The 18,847-nt window shown below is 38.3% G+C and overlaps 1 protein-coding gene across 2 annotated transcripts in view; it reads left to right on the top strand.

Moving 5' to 3' along the window:
- Positions 1–18,847, top strand: part of TIAM1 (TIAM Rac1 associated GEF 1) — a 274,407-nt gene that overhangs the window by 243,645 nt on the left and 11,915 nt on the right. For both annotated transcript variants that reach the window (XM_042459672.1, XM_042459673.1), the window contains 8 exons: positions 6,427–6,606; positions 6,882–6,950; positions 7,269–7,394; positions 8,724–8,832; positions 10,064–10,243; positions 11,274–11,392; positions 13,237–13,345; positions 15,515–15,573. In XM_042459672.1, coding sequence (XP_042315606.1) covers positions 6,427–6,606; positions 6,882–6,950; positions 7,269–7,394; positions 8,724–8,832; positions 10,064–10,243; positions 11,274–11,392; positions 13,237–13,345; positions 15,515–15,573 — 951 coding nt within the window. The remainder of the gene's footprint in view (positions 1–6,426; positions 6,607–6,881; positions 6,951–7,268; positions 7,395–8,723; positions 8,833–10,063; positions 10,244–11,273; positions 11,393–13,236; positions 13,346–15,514; positions 15,574–18,847) is intronic.

The raw sequence follows: 18,847 nt of genomic DNA, 5'->3' as shown, positions 1-18,847 counted from the left end.
TATTTCTTGACATTTTAATATTCCCATATAGTACAGGTTGCAGCCAATCAGCTCTGCTGAGCCACGGGCAATAGACATTTATTTTCCACTGGGGATTTTGCTTCTTCCTTTCAAGTTTAAGCTGTCCTTGCTTGAGTTCTTTTTTGAAAGCCCCTTGAAAGGGAGAATTAAGAACCCACTGCAGCTTAAATCTGAGAATTTCATTCTTGTTGACTCTATTGAGCACGGGAGGTCTGAAGGGAAATACGGTAGCTGTCCTTTCTCATTTACATGCAGGAGGGTATCGAGCAGCTTGGAATGCTGTAACATGGAATGAGAAGATTTTTTTTTCTGTTTGGTTAAGTGGGTCAAGGAATCTGGATTTGGTTCTTTGTTTGGGTTGCTGAAAATGGCGAATAGTGGAATTATCAGTGTAGCATCGTTTTGATGATGTCAGTTCTATGGAGAGTTAAACGTAAATCCAGAAATGAAGGCACTGAGGGAGCTTCTGATTCTCTTCAGCATATGCTTCATTTGGTGAGATCTACCACATAGCACACATAAGAAGAGTGTTATATTGCACATGAAAGAAATGATTGGCTATTGCTTTCAAAGAAAATGGAGTGATTCAAAGTTCTTGCTTTAAATATCTAGGTTTCTGGGTCACCAGGGTATTAAGTAAAAATGAGGGGAAATGGCTGAGAAATATTTAACTAACTGAAACGGTAAATACTTGTTAAAATTTTATATTTGGCTGTTTTATAGTTGGACAAGGCTGAATTTTTGTGGAGACTGATTTTTATTATTGCATGACTGAAAAGGGAAAAATGTGGCTTTTCTTAGTAAATTGATGCATGTCGTTTTGCAAACTGCTACCTCCAATACGCCTAAAATACTAATTAAGGCCACCAAAAGTGAATTGTGATTCAGATAGTATTATCTCAAGCATTATTGTTTTACTGTAAATTAACAAATACTGGGTTGTGTTTTTTAAGCCGATCTGTTTTTCAAGGAAGTACCCTTATACTATGTTATTTGTTATCGTGTAGTTAACATTAAAGATATATGATTAAGAAGATCTCAGAGAGAATAAATACTATGAAGGCTCCAGCTATAGCAGCTAAAGTCATATAAAACGTCTTGTTCCCTCAACATTTAATGGCATGCAGTTTTTCTTAAGACAGAAAAGTGTATAAAACTCAGAAAATAATATTTTACATGACACAGGAATAAATATGCCTATGACTATAAATATCTTTAAGACTACACTTACGCTTTGATGTTTTGTGTGCAGAATCCCCCTGCTATTTGGAACCTTTATGTGTGAGCATTTCAATTTGTGCAATTGTGATGGTCTTTTCCCAATCCATTCTAGTTGCACAATCTGTACTAACTGTATATATTGCCCCCATGTGGCAATGCTGGTTCACACAATTGGCATGTCTGTGTAATCCTTGCTGGTAATAAGCCTTCTGGCAAGGCTTTATATCTGTAGGGGGATGCTGAATTCAAGGTGCAGCCACAACACTTGAAACTTCTGTGAACAGTCAGATTATTCCCACTATATTTCATTTTATTTTTGAAAGACATGTAATTTAGATGATAAAGATATTATCACTAATGCTTTGAATGGATTTTAATTGTCTGAATGCCTTCCAGAATAAATGTACTATGAAAACATGTTTTATGATGCACATAGGTCATTAATTTAAATATATAAATTATGTGTAAATTATTGTAGTTGTTATGTGCCTTCAAGTCATTTCTGACTTACAACAACCATAAGGCAAACCTATCATGGGAGTTTCTTGGCAGAATTTGTTCAGAGGAAGTTTGCCCTTGCTTTCTTTGAAAGCTGAGAGAGTGACTTTCCCAGTGGGTTTTCATGTCTGGGTGGAGATTCGAACCCTGGTCTCTCAGCATCTTAGTCCAACACTTAAACCATTACACCACACTAGTTCTATACATAATCCAAGTAGTCTTCAGGCTCTGAAAACAAGATAGTAAAGGTGTCTTTCTTTGTGATTCAGTAAACAATAAAATTTCCAGAGTCATATAAGAATTGGAATGGGGTTTGGATACATCTCTCTTTGTTTATCATGCACATCTATCTGTCAACAATATAAAGAAAGTTTTCAGAACCAATTTGATTTATATTGGGTTAAGGAAATAATTTCAGCTTACTGATCTCAGATAGAATAAATACTATCTGAGATAACACTAGCCAAATCCAGAAAGGTGTGTTTTTGAGGAAATTAGAAGTGGCTTCTAACAGAAGGGGCTTCTCTTGTACTTGTTACTATCAGAATTTTTATGATGTGAGTATTGTAATAGATATTACATAAACTACAACAAGGAGTAAATAAGAGTATTGAGCTGCACCTGCACTGCAGAAATAATGCAGTTTCACACTGTTCTAACTGTCATTGTTCAATGCTGTGGAATTCTGGGATTTATAGAGTGGTAGGGCAAGCTCTCTGACAGAGAAGGCTAAATATCTCACAAAATTACAAATCCTGGGATTCCATAGCATTGAGCCATGGCACTTAAAGTGGTGTCAAACTGTATTATTTCTGCATTGTAGATGCAGTGTTAGTTAAATTCCTGAAGAATCCTCTGCTTTGTACAGTTGTCCCTCCATATTCACTAGGGTTAGGGGAACAAGCCCCCTGTGAATATGGAAAAACCGCAAATAACAAAAACACTGTTTTTACTTGAGAGGACACCTCTCTAGGAATCTCTAGGTCCTCCAGTGCAACTCTGTGGTCAATGTCCAACATACACTGACCATAGAATGGCACTGGAGTAGCTACAAATGGTCTTTCAGTGCAATTTTTAGTTAAAGTTGACCACAGAGTTGCACTGGAGGACCTAGACAGTCCTAGAGAGAACATATTAATGAAATCCATGAATAATCAAATCTGCAAATATCAAAGCCGCAAATATGAAGGGATGACTGTATATTTCTAATTTTCTGTAAGGAGTACCGGTAACTGGTGGTTGTAGAGGAACAGTGAGTGGGTCCTTAGGGTCAACTAGTTAAACAGGATACATTGTCCTATTATTGAGAGCAGAAAAGTCTCTCCCTCATTACTGCATCAGCCAACCAGGTTGCTTTCTGTTTACCCATCCAACGTATGTTTAAGTGTGCAACCTTTTTAGAATGTGCACACACACATTCTTTATTTTAATTTTTAATTGCTTTCCTGGAAACATCATTGCTTTTTTAATTTAATATAATTTAATGTATTTACTTTTATAACATTTACATTTATTACATTTCAATCAGGAACAGAAATTTTGCCCTAAAACGAACCTATCATGGGGTTTTCTTGGCAACATTTGTTCAGAGGAGGTTTGCCATTGACTTCCCCTAAGACAGAGAGTATGTGACCTGCCTAAGCTCACCTAATGGGTTTCATGGCTTACTGGGGTATCAAATCCTTGTCCCCAGAGACGTAGTCCAGTGCTCAAACAACTGTACCATGCTGGCTCTCACGTCAAAAAACCTCCATCATCCCCCATTTCTACAATCACTTTATTTTCCCAACTACTTCTATCTCCACTGACTGAAAGCAGCACTCAGAGAGTCATCAAATGCTCTGAGTCTGGTGGCCGAGCAGATGTTGTGGTCTCCCAACACTGGGCATGCCCTCTGATAGCAGCTCCAATAATGTGTCCTCTGAGAAGTGCACATATCTCACATATCCACATTCTGTGGATACAGAAATGTTCTTTCTACTCAAGCATAATTGAATAATGGTGTTTCTGTATTGGAAATAAAGTTGGAAATGCTGTGTCCCTCAGAATTAAAGTATTTTCCAAGAGGCTTTTCCGAAGTTTTGGTGATGATGTGATCACTGAATTACTGTTTCTGGATATTGTGTAAAGATCAATTGTGGCTTTCCCCTCATATTTAATGCTTCATCTGGGATGCTAGTATTCAGACACAAAAGTGACTTGGGCGGGATACAGACTGACCAAAAAGGGCGGTCTGCTGGCACCTCCTTTTCCACTGGCGGGAAGCCGCAGTGAATAAACCACACAGTTTCCTGCCAGCAAAAAAAGAACCCGCAAAAAGCAGGTTCTTTTCCTGGCGCACTTGTGACGCCTGAGTGCGCCAATGGCGGCACCCATGATGTCACAAGTGTGCCGTGCCATGTGGACGCTAAGCGTCCGTTGCGTCAAAATGAAGGCAGCCGTGTGTACAGGGCGCCGCCATTTTGACACCCTCCTGACGTGCCAGGGGTGAAGCACGTATGGGTGGTGCGCCCTTGGCCAACCCCTAGCATGTGATGAGGGCGCACTTTAGGCCCATCTGGATCGGGCCCTTGTTGCTTTAAAAAGTTGTGATTTCACACACATATGCACAAATTATGCAATGTTTGATGGGCATTTTAGTTTCATCTTTCACTTGGTTTCAGCTTAATTAGAGTAGGTGGCTGATGACAAGCAATGATAGGATGATATAGATATAAATATACAGTATATGATTTTGGGATCAATATTGCACCTGTATTGGATGGGATTGCCCTGGAACTACAGGCACAGACCCATAGGTTGGTTGCACTACTAAGTCCTGCTCCTGTACCTGGATGACCAGAAACATTCAGTGCTAATAGTGTGTTTTATTACCTTTGGCTTTTCTGGAGAGGAGTGACCAATCCATAATGATTTTGCTTTAGTTAGACTGAGGTTGGGCTACTGAAAGGTGATCCATATGGAACTGTCTTTAAGAAGTGCCCTGAAATGACAATTGGTTCAAATTGCAGCACCATCAACAAAGCTTTTAGCTAGTACTGTATAGGCTTTATAGAGCACACAGCACCAGTTTCAGCAACTTTGTTGGCTCCTAATTGGTTTTGAAATTTGAAGACCTATTTTGTGGGTCCCTGCCAACTGAAGGATGAGAGCTAGATGAGGTAGCTTTTTTTGAATACAACTCACAGAATCCACCAGCTGGCTTGGCCAATGAGAGATTCTGGTAGTAGTCTGCAAACAACCTCTTTGAAATATTGTATATGATAAGGCTTCCACCAGGCTTCTGTTCAATGATGGCAGTTGAGTTACAGAACTTCTCCTTGGGGCGATTGGCTTTGTACTTTCCTTTTGTGGTTTGTGGGTAGCAACCACTAGTGAGTTCTTGTGTTTCTAGTGATCATTTTCTGTGATAATCACTGGCTTTGCTGACTTGGATTTTACAAATGATATTTTATTGCTCTGAATTGTTTTATTTATTTTCTTTGAGTTGGATTCGTTTTGTTGACCATACAAGCCGCCTTACTGATTTTAAATTGAATGACAGATTTTAAATAAATGGAGCCATCAAAGCATCCATGTTTCCTACATACACGCCTCAGCCTCATATATGTTCATGCCAGCATAATGAAAATAGAACTGTAGTGGTCATTTCTTAGGTGGGCAGGGAAGCATTTGAACTGCTTGGACATGATAAACACCATCTATAGAGTGTATACTGTCATTTAAATCCTGCGTTGAAGGATAGCCTAGTAAATATGCTTCCCAATATAATTCCATATCCATGCAGACCCTAATATTCCAGATGAAAATGATAAAAAAGATAGACAAGAGATTACATTCACAATATTTAAAAATGTATCCTAGAAGTTTGATACTTACTTTACAAAGCATACGCAAGGTGTTAATTTCACCAGTAGATTAGAGGGATGTGATATAAATTAAATGCAAATCAATTGCAATGCCTGGAAATGTAATGTTCCTTTTATGAATTCAGATTCTAGTTTAGTTATTTAGTTAAGAAGAATAGTTTAATGAATGCATTCAGAAACTCATTTAAAACTGTTTGCAAAATTCAGGATTTTGTGAAAGCCATGTTTGCTAGCACAGATCTGATTCTCTTCTGGAGCAAGTTAAAAGGTCAAAAATACAGTTGCTAAAAGACTGCAAATTCTGAGCCTGGTGAGGACAAAATTGATGGTAGTCTAGCATTTGCTCAGATACAGCTCCCAACAACTGGGAACAATCTTGTCTCTTGCAGTTGTAGCAATTCTAAGGATAATTGGCATTTGACATTTGAATTGGCTGTCCTACTGTGATACCCGAATGATAGTTCTACACTGTAAGGATAACCTCATGTGAAATTTATAGAATTATGTTGATGCAGCAGTTAGTAAACTTTCAAGACTGGTGTTTTAGTATGAGATATGGTATCTTGTATATTGTAGTGCATACTTTCTTTAGAAGGTGTCAGTTGTCATTTGTATAACTCAGAACCAATTGAACTCTTTTTATATCGGATACAATATATCATCTTTTGCTTTAGCAAGCTGTAGTAATTTGTACCTATTTAAACCTTTATATAGAAAAAAACTGATTATGATTAACTTGAACAGTACAATGGGACTATAATGTTGACTGTTTGTTCTGGAAATAATAACTAGTTTGTCTGTATTTTTTATTTTAAAGAGTACAGAACAAGTTGCTGCTTTCTGTCGCAGTCTTCATGAAATGAATCCACCAGACTCTAGTGTGACTCTTCAGGAATTTGCTGGACCTCAGCAAGCCACCACAAGACAACTAACTGATGCTGATAAACTACGCAAAGTTATATGTGAACTTCTTGAAACAGAGCGCACATATGTCAAGGTAAGCACATCTGCTAAATCAAAACACTTAATAGACATATTTTAAAGGTATATGGTAAAAAGCAATACACATATGTGAGCATCCCTGTTTTCATCCAATAAAGTTATAATGGCCAACAGATGACACAGGGAATTCCAAATGCATCAGGTTTACATTATTCTTGTTAATGCCCAACATCTAATAGTAATTCAGGGTATTGTGGTGATGTTTTAAATTTGTAGTGTCTAGAAATCTGCTAAACTAATCTTTTCTCTCCCCCCGCCCCCCATGTCCAGGACTTAAACTGTCTAATGGAGAGGTATCTGAAGCCTCTGCAAAAAGAAACTTTCCTCACTCAAGAAGAGGTATGATACCAATTGCATGTTTGTTGACTGACATTTAAAAAGATGCTCTGAAGGCCTCTAAATAGGTCAAACTAGCGTTTTCATCATTTCTAGATAAACTGGTTAGGGAAGATGGGAACTGCAGTCCAGCACTTCTGGTGGTGAGGGAAATAGCTTTCTTACAAATTGATTCCTAAGTAAAAGGAAGCCAGAGGTTGATATTACTGAAGATTTTAAGGGCAAACATTTATGAACTGTTTTGCTCGATTCAAAACTTAGAATGAAATAAAATGGCTGACATATTTTTATCACACTTTGATAATACTTCTTTCTTACCAGCTTGATGTTCTTTTTGGAAATTTGACTGAAATGGTGGCATTTCAAGTTGAATTTTTGAAAACTCTTGAAGATGGCGTGAGGCTGGTTCCAGATTTGGAAAAGCTTGAAAAAGTTGACCAATTTAAAGTAAGCCTTTAAGGTTTTTGCTGCACATTTGTAGTTGTTTTACAATATTTAAATGTCTGAGCAAAAGTAAATTGCCTGAACAGCTTTTTCCACACCTGTATGAAATCATTATTAGTATTTGTTTGTTCACTTCTTATGCTTATCAGGATATCATATGAGGTATCAGTTTGTCAAACCCAGGATTGCTGTAATTAATCGACATAACAATTGCATTATCTGTGAAGACATCCAAGATATTACATATCCAGTTTTACACTTTCATTTTTGTGGTGGAAGGGCTAGCAACAGAATTGTAAATACCTGAGACCCTAGTTTAGATTAACCTGAGATACTGCTTCCTAGGAAATGCTTCTGAAATGCATATTCCATTCTTTTTCTCTCTCTTAGTGATCAAGCAAGCAAGCAAGTTACTTTTTAATATCTTCTCTCTTCTGTTGCAAGGACTTGTACATTATCAAAAAAATGCACACACACACATGCACACATAGTAATAAAAATGGATGACAAAGAAACTTTGCAGAAACATTGCTTAAATATTGCTTAAGCATCACACAGAGACACTGCTGTAGGGCAATATGAATCCGTGTATAGTGTGTATATTTAAATATAAATTATTCTCCTCAGTTTCTTAGTGTCATCTGATCTTAGTTAACAGGTAGCTCTACATGGTAAATGATCCCTAGGTATGGATTTCCTGTAGAACTCTGCATTAAATAAATAATGCCAGTCTGGCTGCAGTCAGCTCTTGTCTTTGTATGTCTGAAAGTGGCAGCTGATAGTCTGTTGCTGTGTAAAGTACCTATAAACTTCTACTTCTGTCCATCTGGAGGCAGGAGGACATTGTACACTGAGATAGTTTTCTCCTCCAGAAATGAAGAAGTTCACCTGCCTTCCCAAGAATGTCTGAGTAGTGGCAAAAATTTCTTATTAGTCATGGAAAGAACTTGTCATAGGTTCAGACAGAAAAATTTAGTTAAACATTCATATGATTGCTTTGTTAAAATGCTCCTTAGAGGACAAAGAAGAGCTACCTCTTATACACCCAGTCAAAATTACTAGTAACAGAATTGTGCTAAGTAAAATCTAGTCTGACTCTCAACCCACTTACAATACATGAACTGAGGATTTTTTAAAAATTTATAGTTAACACATTCCATTGTTTCTAAACTAAAACAAACAGACCCTCCTTCATGTAGTTATGGTTTCAGAAGATCTGTGAAGCAGGGCACTGTGAAGAAACATCTGTTTTTGGACTTCTTTTTAAAAAAAAATATGATAGAATTCCAATGAATTAAAATATACCCTGATTTTACATTCTCTTGATCCTAGAAAGTATTGTTTTCCTTGGGCGGGTCCTTCCTGTATTATGCTGACCGTTTCAAGCTATATAGTGCCTTTTGCGCCAGCCACACAAAAGTTCCAAAAGTCCTTGTGAAAGGTGAGTGATGTTATGAGTGCACTGTTTAATAAAATTGTTACCACAACTTTTCTCAACCCTTAAAATTGTTTTCCATTTGTACGCATGGTTAAGGTAGGATGAGGAGATTGTGAGCTCTCTCTTGGTGGATGCATTTAAACATACAACCATATGTGAAGAATGAAGTGGATAAAGGATTCCTAAACTAAATGATAGTAGCAGTAGATGCCTGCTAAGATCCCAGGCGTCCTTTCCAGCCTGCTTCAAATCGCAATTCCAGGTATACTGAAGATCTGAGAAGGATGAAGCGGGCTGGACAATAACTAGAGCTCCACTGGCAAAAAACTCAGCATTTATCTGCACTGATTAGCACTGACTATCCAGAGTTTCAGAAATAAATCTTTCTCAGCCTCACCTAGAAATGTGACAATTGGATGTAGGGCTTTACACACACAAACTCATGTGCCCTGCCACCAAGTTGTAGCAATAGCAAGTACATTTCTATACCGCTTATCAGTGCACTTAAGCAATCCCTAAATGGTTTACAAAGTGTAAGCTAATTACCCCCAACAATCTGGGTACTCATTTTAGTGACCTCGGAAGAATGCAAGCCTGAGTCAAGCTTGAGCCCTTTTTCTAGTATTGAACTCACAACCTTATGGTTTGTGAGTGAGTGGCTGCAGTAAAGACATTTAACCACTGCGCCACCAGGGCAGTTGTAGCCCCTTGCTCATCTATGGAACAAGCCCGAGGAAAAGAAGAAGTCTGGTGTGAATAACACTGTCCTGTGTTTATGGCCCATGAAGTTGCATACTGAAATCTTCAAATGCTATGAGTCACAAGACCCATCTTTTATGTTTTCCAAGTAAAGATGCAAACCTAGGGCATACCAGCTGATTCTGTTTTAAGCCTGTCATCATCAAACAAATTGTTCTTGTTCCTATAGTCAGGAATTACATGTCCTTGCTTGATTTCTACTTATTTTCATGCTGTGCCTTTGTTCAACTTGTTACAATTTTTTGGTTGATGTAGGCTTAGATAAAGGCTATCACATAAGAAACCATGTGTGTTGACCACAGCTTAAAGTAATCTCTTTACTAATATTGTTCTTGTCATTAATTGGTGTATTTTGCTCTATACAAACTATGTTCAAGCAGAGAGATCAGCTAACCAGTGTAATAAATAATCTGTAATAAAGGTCAAATATTTTCATTGTGTATTAAGATTTTATTTTTATTTTTCTCTTACGCAGCTAAGACTGACACAGCATTTAAGGCTTTCCTGGATGCTCAAAATCCTAGACGGCAACATTCATCAACATTAGAGTCATATCTTATCAAACCCATCCAGAGGATATTGAAGTATCCTCTTCTTCTGAAAGAACTCTTTTCCCTCACTGATGCTGAGAGTGAAGAACACTATCACCTGGATGGTAAGTTTTTCTGCTTGAAAATAAAAATGAATGCATTCCATGATTTCATGTTTAAAAGAAAAAACATTCAGTTGTATAGATAATGTGTTACAAGGTTGCCTACACTGGTAATATTTGAAAAGGTATATCTGAAAATATATGGAAAACCTTTAACTTGAAGCTTCAGTGAACCCCTGCTGGTGCAGAGGTTGGGTGGGATAAAGGAGTGTTGCGTGATTCAGATATGTAAATGCCTTTCAAACAGTGCAGAAAAATGCGGTCAAATCTCAGTGGAAACAGAAGGACCGCTTTTTGCTGCTATATGTAAAGAATTGTTTTCTCTCATCATACTCACTTCCCAATCTGTCATGTCCTTTTTACTAGCAACCAGGTTTGTGTTGCCACTCAAAGGCTTATTGTATCTTTTTCTGGATTCTGTTTGAAAAACACTGTGTTGCTCTGTCCTCTTAGAGTGCAAATACTGGATCACAATAGGATACTTTGTTCTGTAATTACCACACACACCACACTTTGGGTAGTCATGCAATTGCTTCACAACATGCAGAACATTCAGTTGTGCATGCATTATTGATCAGACAAAAAGTGGGTTAATCGAGCATGTGCACTTCTATAACACACATTGTTTGGGTGTGCAACTGGATGACATTTGTTAAAAATAAAATATGCACAGCTGCTGTCCCCAGTACCAAGAGGGCTATAGTGCAGGCAACCCCACTTTCTTTGCTGCTGTTTCCCACACTATCTTTAGTATCAGCTGGAATCTGCAACTGGTCAATAAGCACAGAGCAAAGTAGTTGAAAAAAACTGAAATAAGGACATAATTCCCCTGCTTTTAATCAACATAACGTATACACCATGGTGAGGTATACAACATGACTAACTGTGAGCATAACGCTAGCTGGCTAAGTGCTCAAAAATACAGTTCTCACTTCTTTTTTTAAAGGAAAATAAATTAAGATTTTGATAGCATGGATACGCAATCTTGTTTTGTCTTTGTTAATGGCTTTCTGTTTCATTGTGTTTCTTCTAGTGGCCATAAAAACAATGAACAAAGTTGCTAGCCATATTAATGAAATGCAGAAAATCCATGAAGAATATGGTGCTGTTTTTGACCAGCTCATTGCAGAACAAACAGGAGACAAAAAAGAGGTAAGGGGCTTTGTTCTTGATCATTTGGAAGATACTTTCATTGTTGAAACAGAACATATATCTTAGTGATTTAAATATATAACCATAACTGTTAGTAATATTTGTATTTATTATTAAATTATGAAGAGCCCTGGTCGTGCAGCAGTTAAATGCCTGTACTGCAGCAACTCACTTAAAACCATAAGGTTGTGAGTTCAATCCCAGCTAAGGGGGCTCAAGCTTGACTCAGGCTTGCATCCTTCCGAGGTTGCTAAAATGAGTACCCAGATTGTTGGGGGAAATTAGCTTACAGTTGTAAACCACTTAGACACTGTTAGTTCAGTATGAAGAAGTATACAAATGAAGCTGTTTGTTTATTAAGTCATTACATCCTGCTTTTCTTCCTTCATGAAACTCAGTGTGATGTACTTGGGGTTTCTCTTGTACCAATATGGGCCAAGGTACTCTGTTGATACATGTGTGCTATATGATAGTAATGATATACCTGCAAGTCCTATTTTTTCCACTATGGAATTGGGAATCTAGAACATTGAAGACCATTTTGGAATGTCTGGGAGCCAGTCCTCCTCCCTCACCCCTGACCCACTGTGATTTGCATCTTCCAAATGAAATGGAAATGGCCAGAAATCCACTTTGATTTAAGAACTAAGGGCTTCTTCTGGAGCCTTATCTTGGACTGGATTTCATTCTGTGTTACTTAATCAGCACATTGTGTTTCTCTTCTTTTATAAACTGGTCAAGGAATGTTGTTTTGCATTAAAGGGCATGATATTGATTTTAGAAAATACTTCTATAAAAAGATTTTGTACTAAAAAGTGTCTGAGTTAAATGGGCAGCAGACTGTTTTTAAATTGCAGGTATTTATAAAATCTGCAGTTGGTAAATATGATCTTAAGACATACCCCCCCACACACACACACGCATATACAAAATAGCGCCTCTTCTAAGACAATGACTGGAATGATACACATATTGTGTAAAGCTAAAGATTTTTTGTTTTTTGTTGATCCCCCCTCCCAATAAAGACTTAGGGCTTGTCTGTATGGATTATTTACTCCAAATTTTCCTCTGGATCGCTCTGTCCTGTTTACGTGACACAGGGCCAAATCCCTGAACTGCACTGTCTCCATGACATCCACACCCAGTTCAGCCTTTCCTCCACTTAATACAAAAGTTTAAACCTTACCTTTTGCTCTGGGTTTTTGGCTCTTTCTGCTGCAACGATGGGTGGCTACCTTCCCACATGGTCCTCAAGCCACCCAAGCATCTCCACTGTGGGTGGGAGTCACTCTGAGATCAGAACGAGGCACTCAGCATCAATAATATGGCTTGGCACCTCATTCTAACCTCATTGGTGGCACTGGGCAACGAACAAGGATTGCATTGTAAAGCAGCCTGCCGTCGTTGCTGTGGAGAGAACATAGGTAAACAGGGAAGGGGGAGATTTGGGACCAAAGTACTCTGGGGGCAGCCCAGAGTATTCTGGACAGTGAAGACAAGTCCTTAGACATGTTATATAGGTTAATCAGCTAAATCTCTCAAAATAAATTAATTGAAATTATAATTCTGTATACTTGTCTGAAACAAAATTTCATGGAACTCATTTGGGCTTGCATTTAAGGAGTTATATTTAAGATTGCACTATAAATCTTTGGTTAGCAGCCCTAGTTTGCCCGCACATTGATTTCAGCATTCTGCATCAATAAACATGACTTACAGCCTTTGTTTACTCCTATGATGCTTAGTGTTTCAATTTTCAGTACAGGCACCCAGTGCTTGAATTATAATTTGTTTTAAAGGTTGCAGTGGCATTTCTTTTGTGTGTGTCTTTTGGTCGCTGGCAGGTTGCAGATCTTTCTATGGGAGATTTGTTGTTGCATACTACGGTCATCTGGCTTAACCCTCCTGCATCTCTTGGGAAGTGGAAGAAAGAACCTGAATTGGCAGCATTTGGTATGTGCTTTTTCAGAGATACAGGTGGGTGGGTGGAGGGAAAGGCAGAAGCGGCTATACAGTACCTCCTCGTCCTCCAGAGCTTGCAGGTAGACCAATGGAATGGGTGGGGGAGGAAGGCAAAAGTGGAGGTCTTAAGGCCTCCAGTCCAGCCAACACCCCAGGAGCCTCTTCCTCCTCTGCAGCTTGCAGGCAGACTGATGGAATGGCAGTAGTTACCTTTGCATGTATGACTTTTTAAAAACCACTATCAGTCTTCTCATTCTTCTGTCTTAAATATAAATCCATCAAGGCTATTGGCCTACATTCCTATTTTATGCAAATGCTGATCTTGGTTATTTTCCTAAGCACTGCAGTGTGACAGAATTAATTGCCTTCAAATGAACTAGGTATTATGACAATTTAATAAGATTAGTAATATGATTTTAAAAAAGTCTTTGAAGTAAAGTATTGGCTTTATAACTTTGGAAGTTTATTTACTGAGTTTTGTCCATTTTATAATTTGAGCTCATATTGTGTCAGTTGCCTATAAGAACCTTATTGAATCAGAAAATTAAGTGACAATCAATAAACTGCTTACTTTTGAGTAATCCCATTAAATTACTCGAACAATGAATGGCTCATGGCTCTAATGGCTACAGAAATGGGAGAGGAGGGGAAGCAACATAAGTGTGGTTCCTCCACCTCTATACTTTGTAGAAGATTGCCTTATGCCTGTCAATCTTTGTCTAGCCAGATTTTTTAGAATGACATTTTGGTCACCTGTACTCCCAAGGTTATAAAAATCAGTTTTACCCAGTGGGAAGATCAACATCTGTATCCTCTTAAGAATCCCTTAATAATATCAAATTATCAAGTAACTATTCTAGGAAAATGGGATGTAACTTTATAATTAACATTTTTGAACAACTTTAAAAAATGTAGGTACTCTCTCTTCACAGGTATAGTATACATAGGTCCAAAACACACTGCAGAAATAATTGAGTTTGAAACCACTTTAACTGCCCTGACTCAATGCTAGGAAATGCTGGGAACTAGTTTTGTAAGACATTTAGCCTTCTCTGTTAGAGACCTCTGGTGCCACAATAAATGACAGTCCCCAGAATTCCCTAGCACTGAGCCAGGGATTATTTCTGCAGTCTGTTTTGGACCACTGCCATGTAAATGGCTACGAAGGAGTTGAAAACTCCCTGAGGTAGAGTTTATTATATATATGGCTAAAATTAATTCCCAGCCCAGTCAACCAGTGACTGAAGGAAATCCACAGCAGAATACAAACCAAAAATAAAATGTGGAGAGATAGGGTAAGTCTGTAATGATAGGGAGAACAAGCACTGCTGTGGGGATTATTTATTAATGAAAAAAGCAGAGTAGGGGCTTTTTTACACTACACCATTATAGCCCTATGATTCTTCTGCTTTAGCCTATAAAATCTTGGACTTTTCAGTTCTGGAGGAGGGATATTTGGAATTCTCAACTTTTGATCTTTTAATAGTGCCTCACCACATTATACAGCTCAGGATTCTGTAGGATGCAGCCATAGCAGTTAAAGTGGAAGTACAGTGCTATAACTGTAATGTAAATAGGCCACAAAGTGGCTGATGTCAGAGCCATGCTCCCACATGGACAGCCACCCACTATGGCTGAGGATAGTAGTGGATGGTATCTCCCTGCTTTGTTCATGTCCTGAAAGGTCCAAATGGAGCATCTGCATTATTTAGGGACCCATACTTGATAATAACCATGCTAAATGTCTCTAAGATTTTTAATATCTAATTATATCCACTTAACTATAAGAACATATCCTTGATTATGGAATTGTACATCAGGAAGTTCTTTTGCCAATTGTTGATTTATATATCAATTGTATATCAAGAGGTTCTTTTGCCAATACATATTCAAAACAGTTGATATTAGTTCAGACTAGGTGAGCCATCTACATGTTTAAAAATTGTGTCCTTTACATTCTGCATTCAGAAATATGCAGAAATATAACAAGAATGTGTATTCCTTCTCAGTGGACTTTAGCTGTTTGGGAACTTGTGAAAGGTTCGTTTAACATTCTAGTTCTTTCTGTTCTCTTTCCAGCACTTTCACTTAGCAGTCCATATTTTGTTTCACTTTTGCCTAGCAAAGTCCTGATTTTCCTATATGTTTCGGTTTCTCTAGTATTCAAAACTGCTGTGGTTCTTGTGTATAAAGATGGTTCCAAGCAGAAGAAAAAATTGGTAAGTTTGTCATTACTTCAAATAGCCTTAAGGAAATCAGGCAGTCTGGAACTGATAGCAGGAGAAAATGATTCGGGGAAATCAAAGAGAGCTCAGAATATCATTAAGTCTGACAAGATGATTCTTAGCAGTGAACCTTCATATATGCAAATACCAGTCAAACATTGTTTTGTCTGCAAAGTCTAGTATTTTAAGTACATGCATGAATGTTTTTAAAAACAATTTGTCTTCAGTGATAAGATTTATTTTAATCCTTTGTAATTATTGTTGTAAAATGTGTTTTATCTGAGTGATGTCTTCTTATGAGATGTGTCTATGGCCTGTTACAGACTGCCAAAATAAAGCTGCTTGGGGTCTCTTTGGAAGTATCCTATTTAAATGATGCATGGGTCCTAAGAGTCTGGAGGTCGTGCCAAAGCCACACTCCATTCCTAAGCACAGGAGTGCAGCTTTGGTGCAGCTTCCGGATTCTTAGGATGCATGCATCATTTAAACAGCATACCTCCAAAGAGACCCAAAGCAGCTTTATTTTGCCAGTCTGTAACAGGCCTATATTAGTGATGGTGAACCTTTTAGAGGCTGAGTGCCCAAACTGCAACCCAAAACCCACTTATTTATTGCAAAGTGCCATGTCCCTCTGGCTTTCTAGTAACAAACTCTAGCAAACTCTGTGCTGGGGTGACAGCACATGTGCCCACAGAGAGAGCTCTGAGTGCCACCTCTGGCACATATGCCATAGGTTCACCATCACTGGTCTATATACAGTGCTACCTCGGGTTACGAAATTAATTCGTTCCGCCGCGGCGTTCGTAACCCGATACATTTCGCAACCCGAAAAGGCTTTTCCGAAGCGCGGCTAGCGGCTGGAAAGCCGCTAGCCGCGCTTCGCATTTCAATTTCGCGCCTATATTTTTTTCGTAACCCGAAAAAAATATCGTAACCCGGAACAGTTTTTTCCAATCTAAGTTTTTCGTATCCCGGAAATTTCGTAATGCGATCAATTCGTATCCCGGGGTACCACTGTATATCTAAATCTAGAGAGAGAGTGAGAGAGAGAGAGAGAGAATATATATGCACACATACCCTGATTTACATATCCTGCATTTGAGATAGCTTATAAAGCAAAAACAAACAATTAAAACATCCTGGCATCAAATAAATAAAACATCCTGGCATCTATAAAAGCAGCAATGCCAATTATGTACTGTAAATTTGGTCTAAGCACACAGGAAGTGCATGCCTTGAGGCGAACACAGTCCAGTTTCCTAGAGCTTGAGGAAGGCTGAGGAGAAAGCCTCCCACATAGGTAATGCAGAACTGTGCTGGGGCAGTGAGAGAAAAAGAGAGAAAGAGGGTAAAAAATTGGAAGTGCTTTTAAAATCCAGTTTCCCCCTTGAAATCTAGATTTCTCTATCGATTTTGACAAGAACATTTTATTGATCTACAGACTGATGTTTCTTTAAAAATAAAATGTAAAGAGAGCTACTTGCCAGAGTTTTGGATAAGTGTTTGGCAAGAATACCCAACATTAAGTGAAAAGATTTTGAAAGTACTTATACTGTTTGCAACTACCTACCTTTGTGAAACTGGATTCTCAGCTCTGGTGGTTATGAAGAGTAAATATTGTGCAAGACTTTACATCACCAAAGAACAGATAATTTATCTTTCTAATATTATTCTTCATTTTAGTAAACTTTGCGCTCAGAAACAAGCATATGCATCACATTAAGTATAAAGATTGTGTTAAGTTGGGTACTGAATTTATTGAAATAAAAATGTTCTGATTTGAATAATGTTATCGGTATACATAAATGTATAAATGAAATGTTGGTATGTGTAAAAGTGGGAACGAAAATACATACACACTAAAAAATATTCATATAGTACATTGAACTGGTGGGGCCCCTCAACATATGCATGTAGAGGTAATTGGGGGCTCAGGGAGGAAAGTCTGAGAATCACTGGTTTAGCGTTATGCTCTGATCCTGAATTGATCTCGCGGCATTTGTTGTAACAAACCAGTTTCATAACTTTTGGTGAAAGGCATTTAGCAACCAGTGGTGTAGTGTGGAGCCAGCATGGAAGGAGGTGAAGGAAGGAACATCAGGGTCCAATTCCCTGCTTGGCCATGGAAATCTACTGGGTGACTTTGCACAAGTCACACACTCTCAGCCCAAAAAAACTTGTGATAAATTTGCCCTAGGGTCTCCATAAGTAATAAACAACTTGAAGGCACACAATAACAGCAACAATTTAGCAAATGGCTGATTGCCACTGGTGACCAAGCGAGAGGAACTAAGTGTAGTATCATTTTTCAGAAGTAATTAGACCAGGCCTGCCTGGGTTGTTTGGTCTTTCTTGCTCTGAATTGCCATATTACTTGCCAAATTTCAGGCCCATTGTTCTGTTGTCTATTTCCATAATCAGCTGACCCAGAAGCACTTCCACTCCAGTTCCCAAATCCTGTCTTCCTCACCTCTTTGTTGTCACAAGAATCCATCCTCATGATATCACAGGTCCTCTAGTCTCAGGTTTTGGCCATGAATTCTCATAAAATGGGATTTGTTGAGCTAGCAGTACCAGATGAGAGGGGTATTGTCCAAGGTTCGAAACAAGCCCACAAGGAGGAATTTTACCAACTTATGTGCCAATACAAGGAGAACCAGTGTGATGTAGAAGTCAGAGTGCTGGACGGGGTTTGAAAAATTCATGTTTAGGTTTCTACTGAATCATGAAGCTCAGTGGATGATCTTGCTCCCTTTAGCTTACAGGTCATTTTCAGAATAAAGTGGGAGGAGGAAAGTCCTGTGTGGTGCCTGAACCTCCTTGGAGGAATATAAAAGAAATAAGAAAAAATTCTAATACTATAGGCCCGTGTTCCTTATTTAAAGGCCTGACTGAAATTTTATTCAAATAAACTGAGAATGTACAGAATATTCACGTGAAGCATGCGTACACTACCTCTGCTCACTTTGGCCCCATTTTCATCACCCTCTGTGTCTAAAGGCAATCTTTCTGCAGCAGAGAGAATCCTGTATGCTTTTTTTGAATATGTCTCTTAAATATTTCAGGTCTCAACTATCACATTAAAAATCACCATTACATAGTGTGTCCATGTGCCTTCAACTTGCCTGTCAGCTTATGGCAATCTCATGAATTTCATAGGGTTTTCTTAGACAAAGAATACTCAGAGATGCTTTTCCCAGTTATTAACTTTAAAAAATCCCCTACGGCACCTGTTATTCTTTGGCAGTCTCACCATTACATACAACTA

This window comes from Sceloporus undulatus, chromosome 3 (genome assembly GCF_019175285.1).
Source record: "Sceloporus undulatus isolate JIND9_A2432 ecotype Alabama chromosome 3, SceUnd_v1.1, whole genome shotgun sequence".
NCBI lineage: Eukaryota > Metazoa > Chordata > Lepidosauria > Squamata > Phrynosomatidae > Sceloporus > Sceloporus undulatus.
The sequence above is the reverse complement of the archived record's forward strand: the minus strand, read 5'-3'. Positions and strand labels throughout refer to the sequence as shown.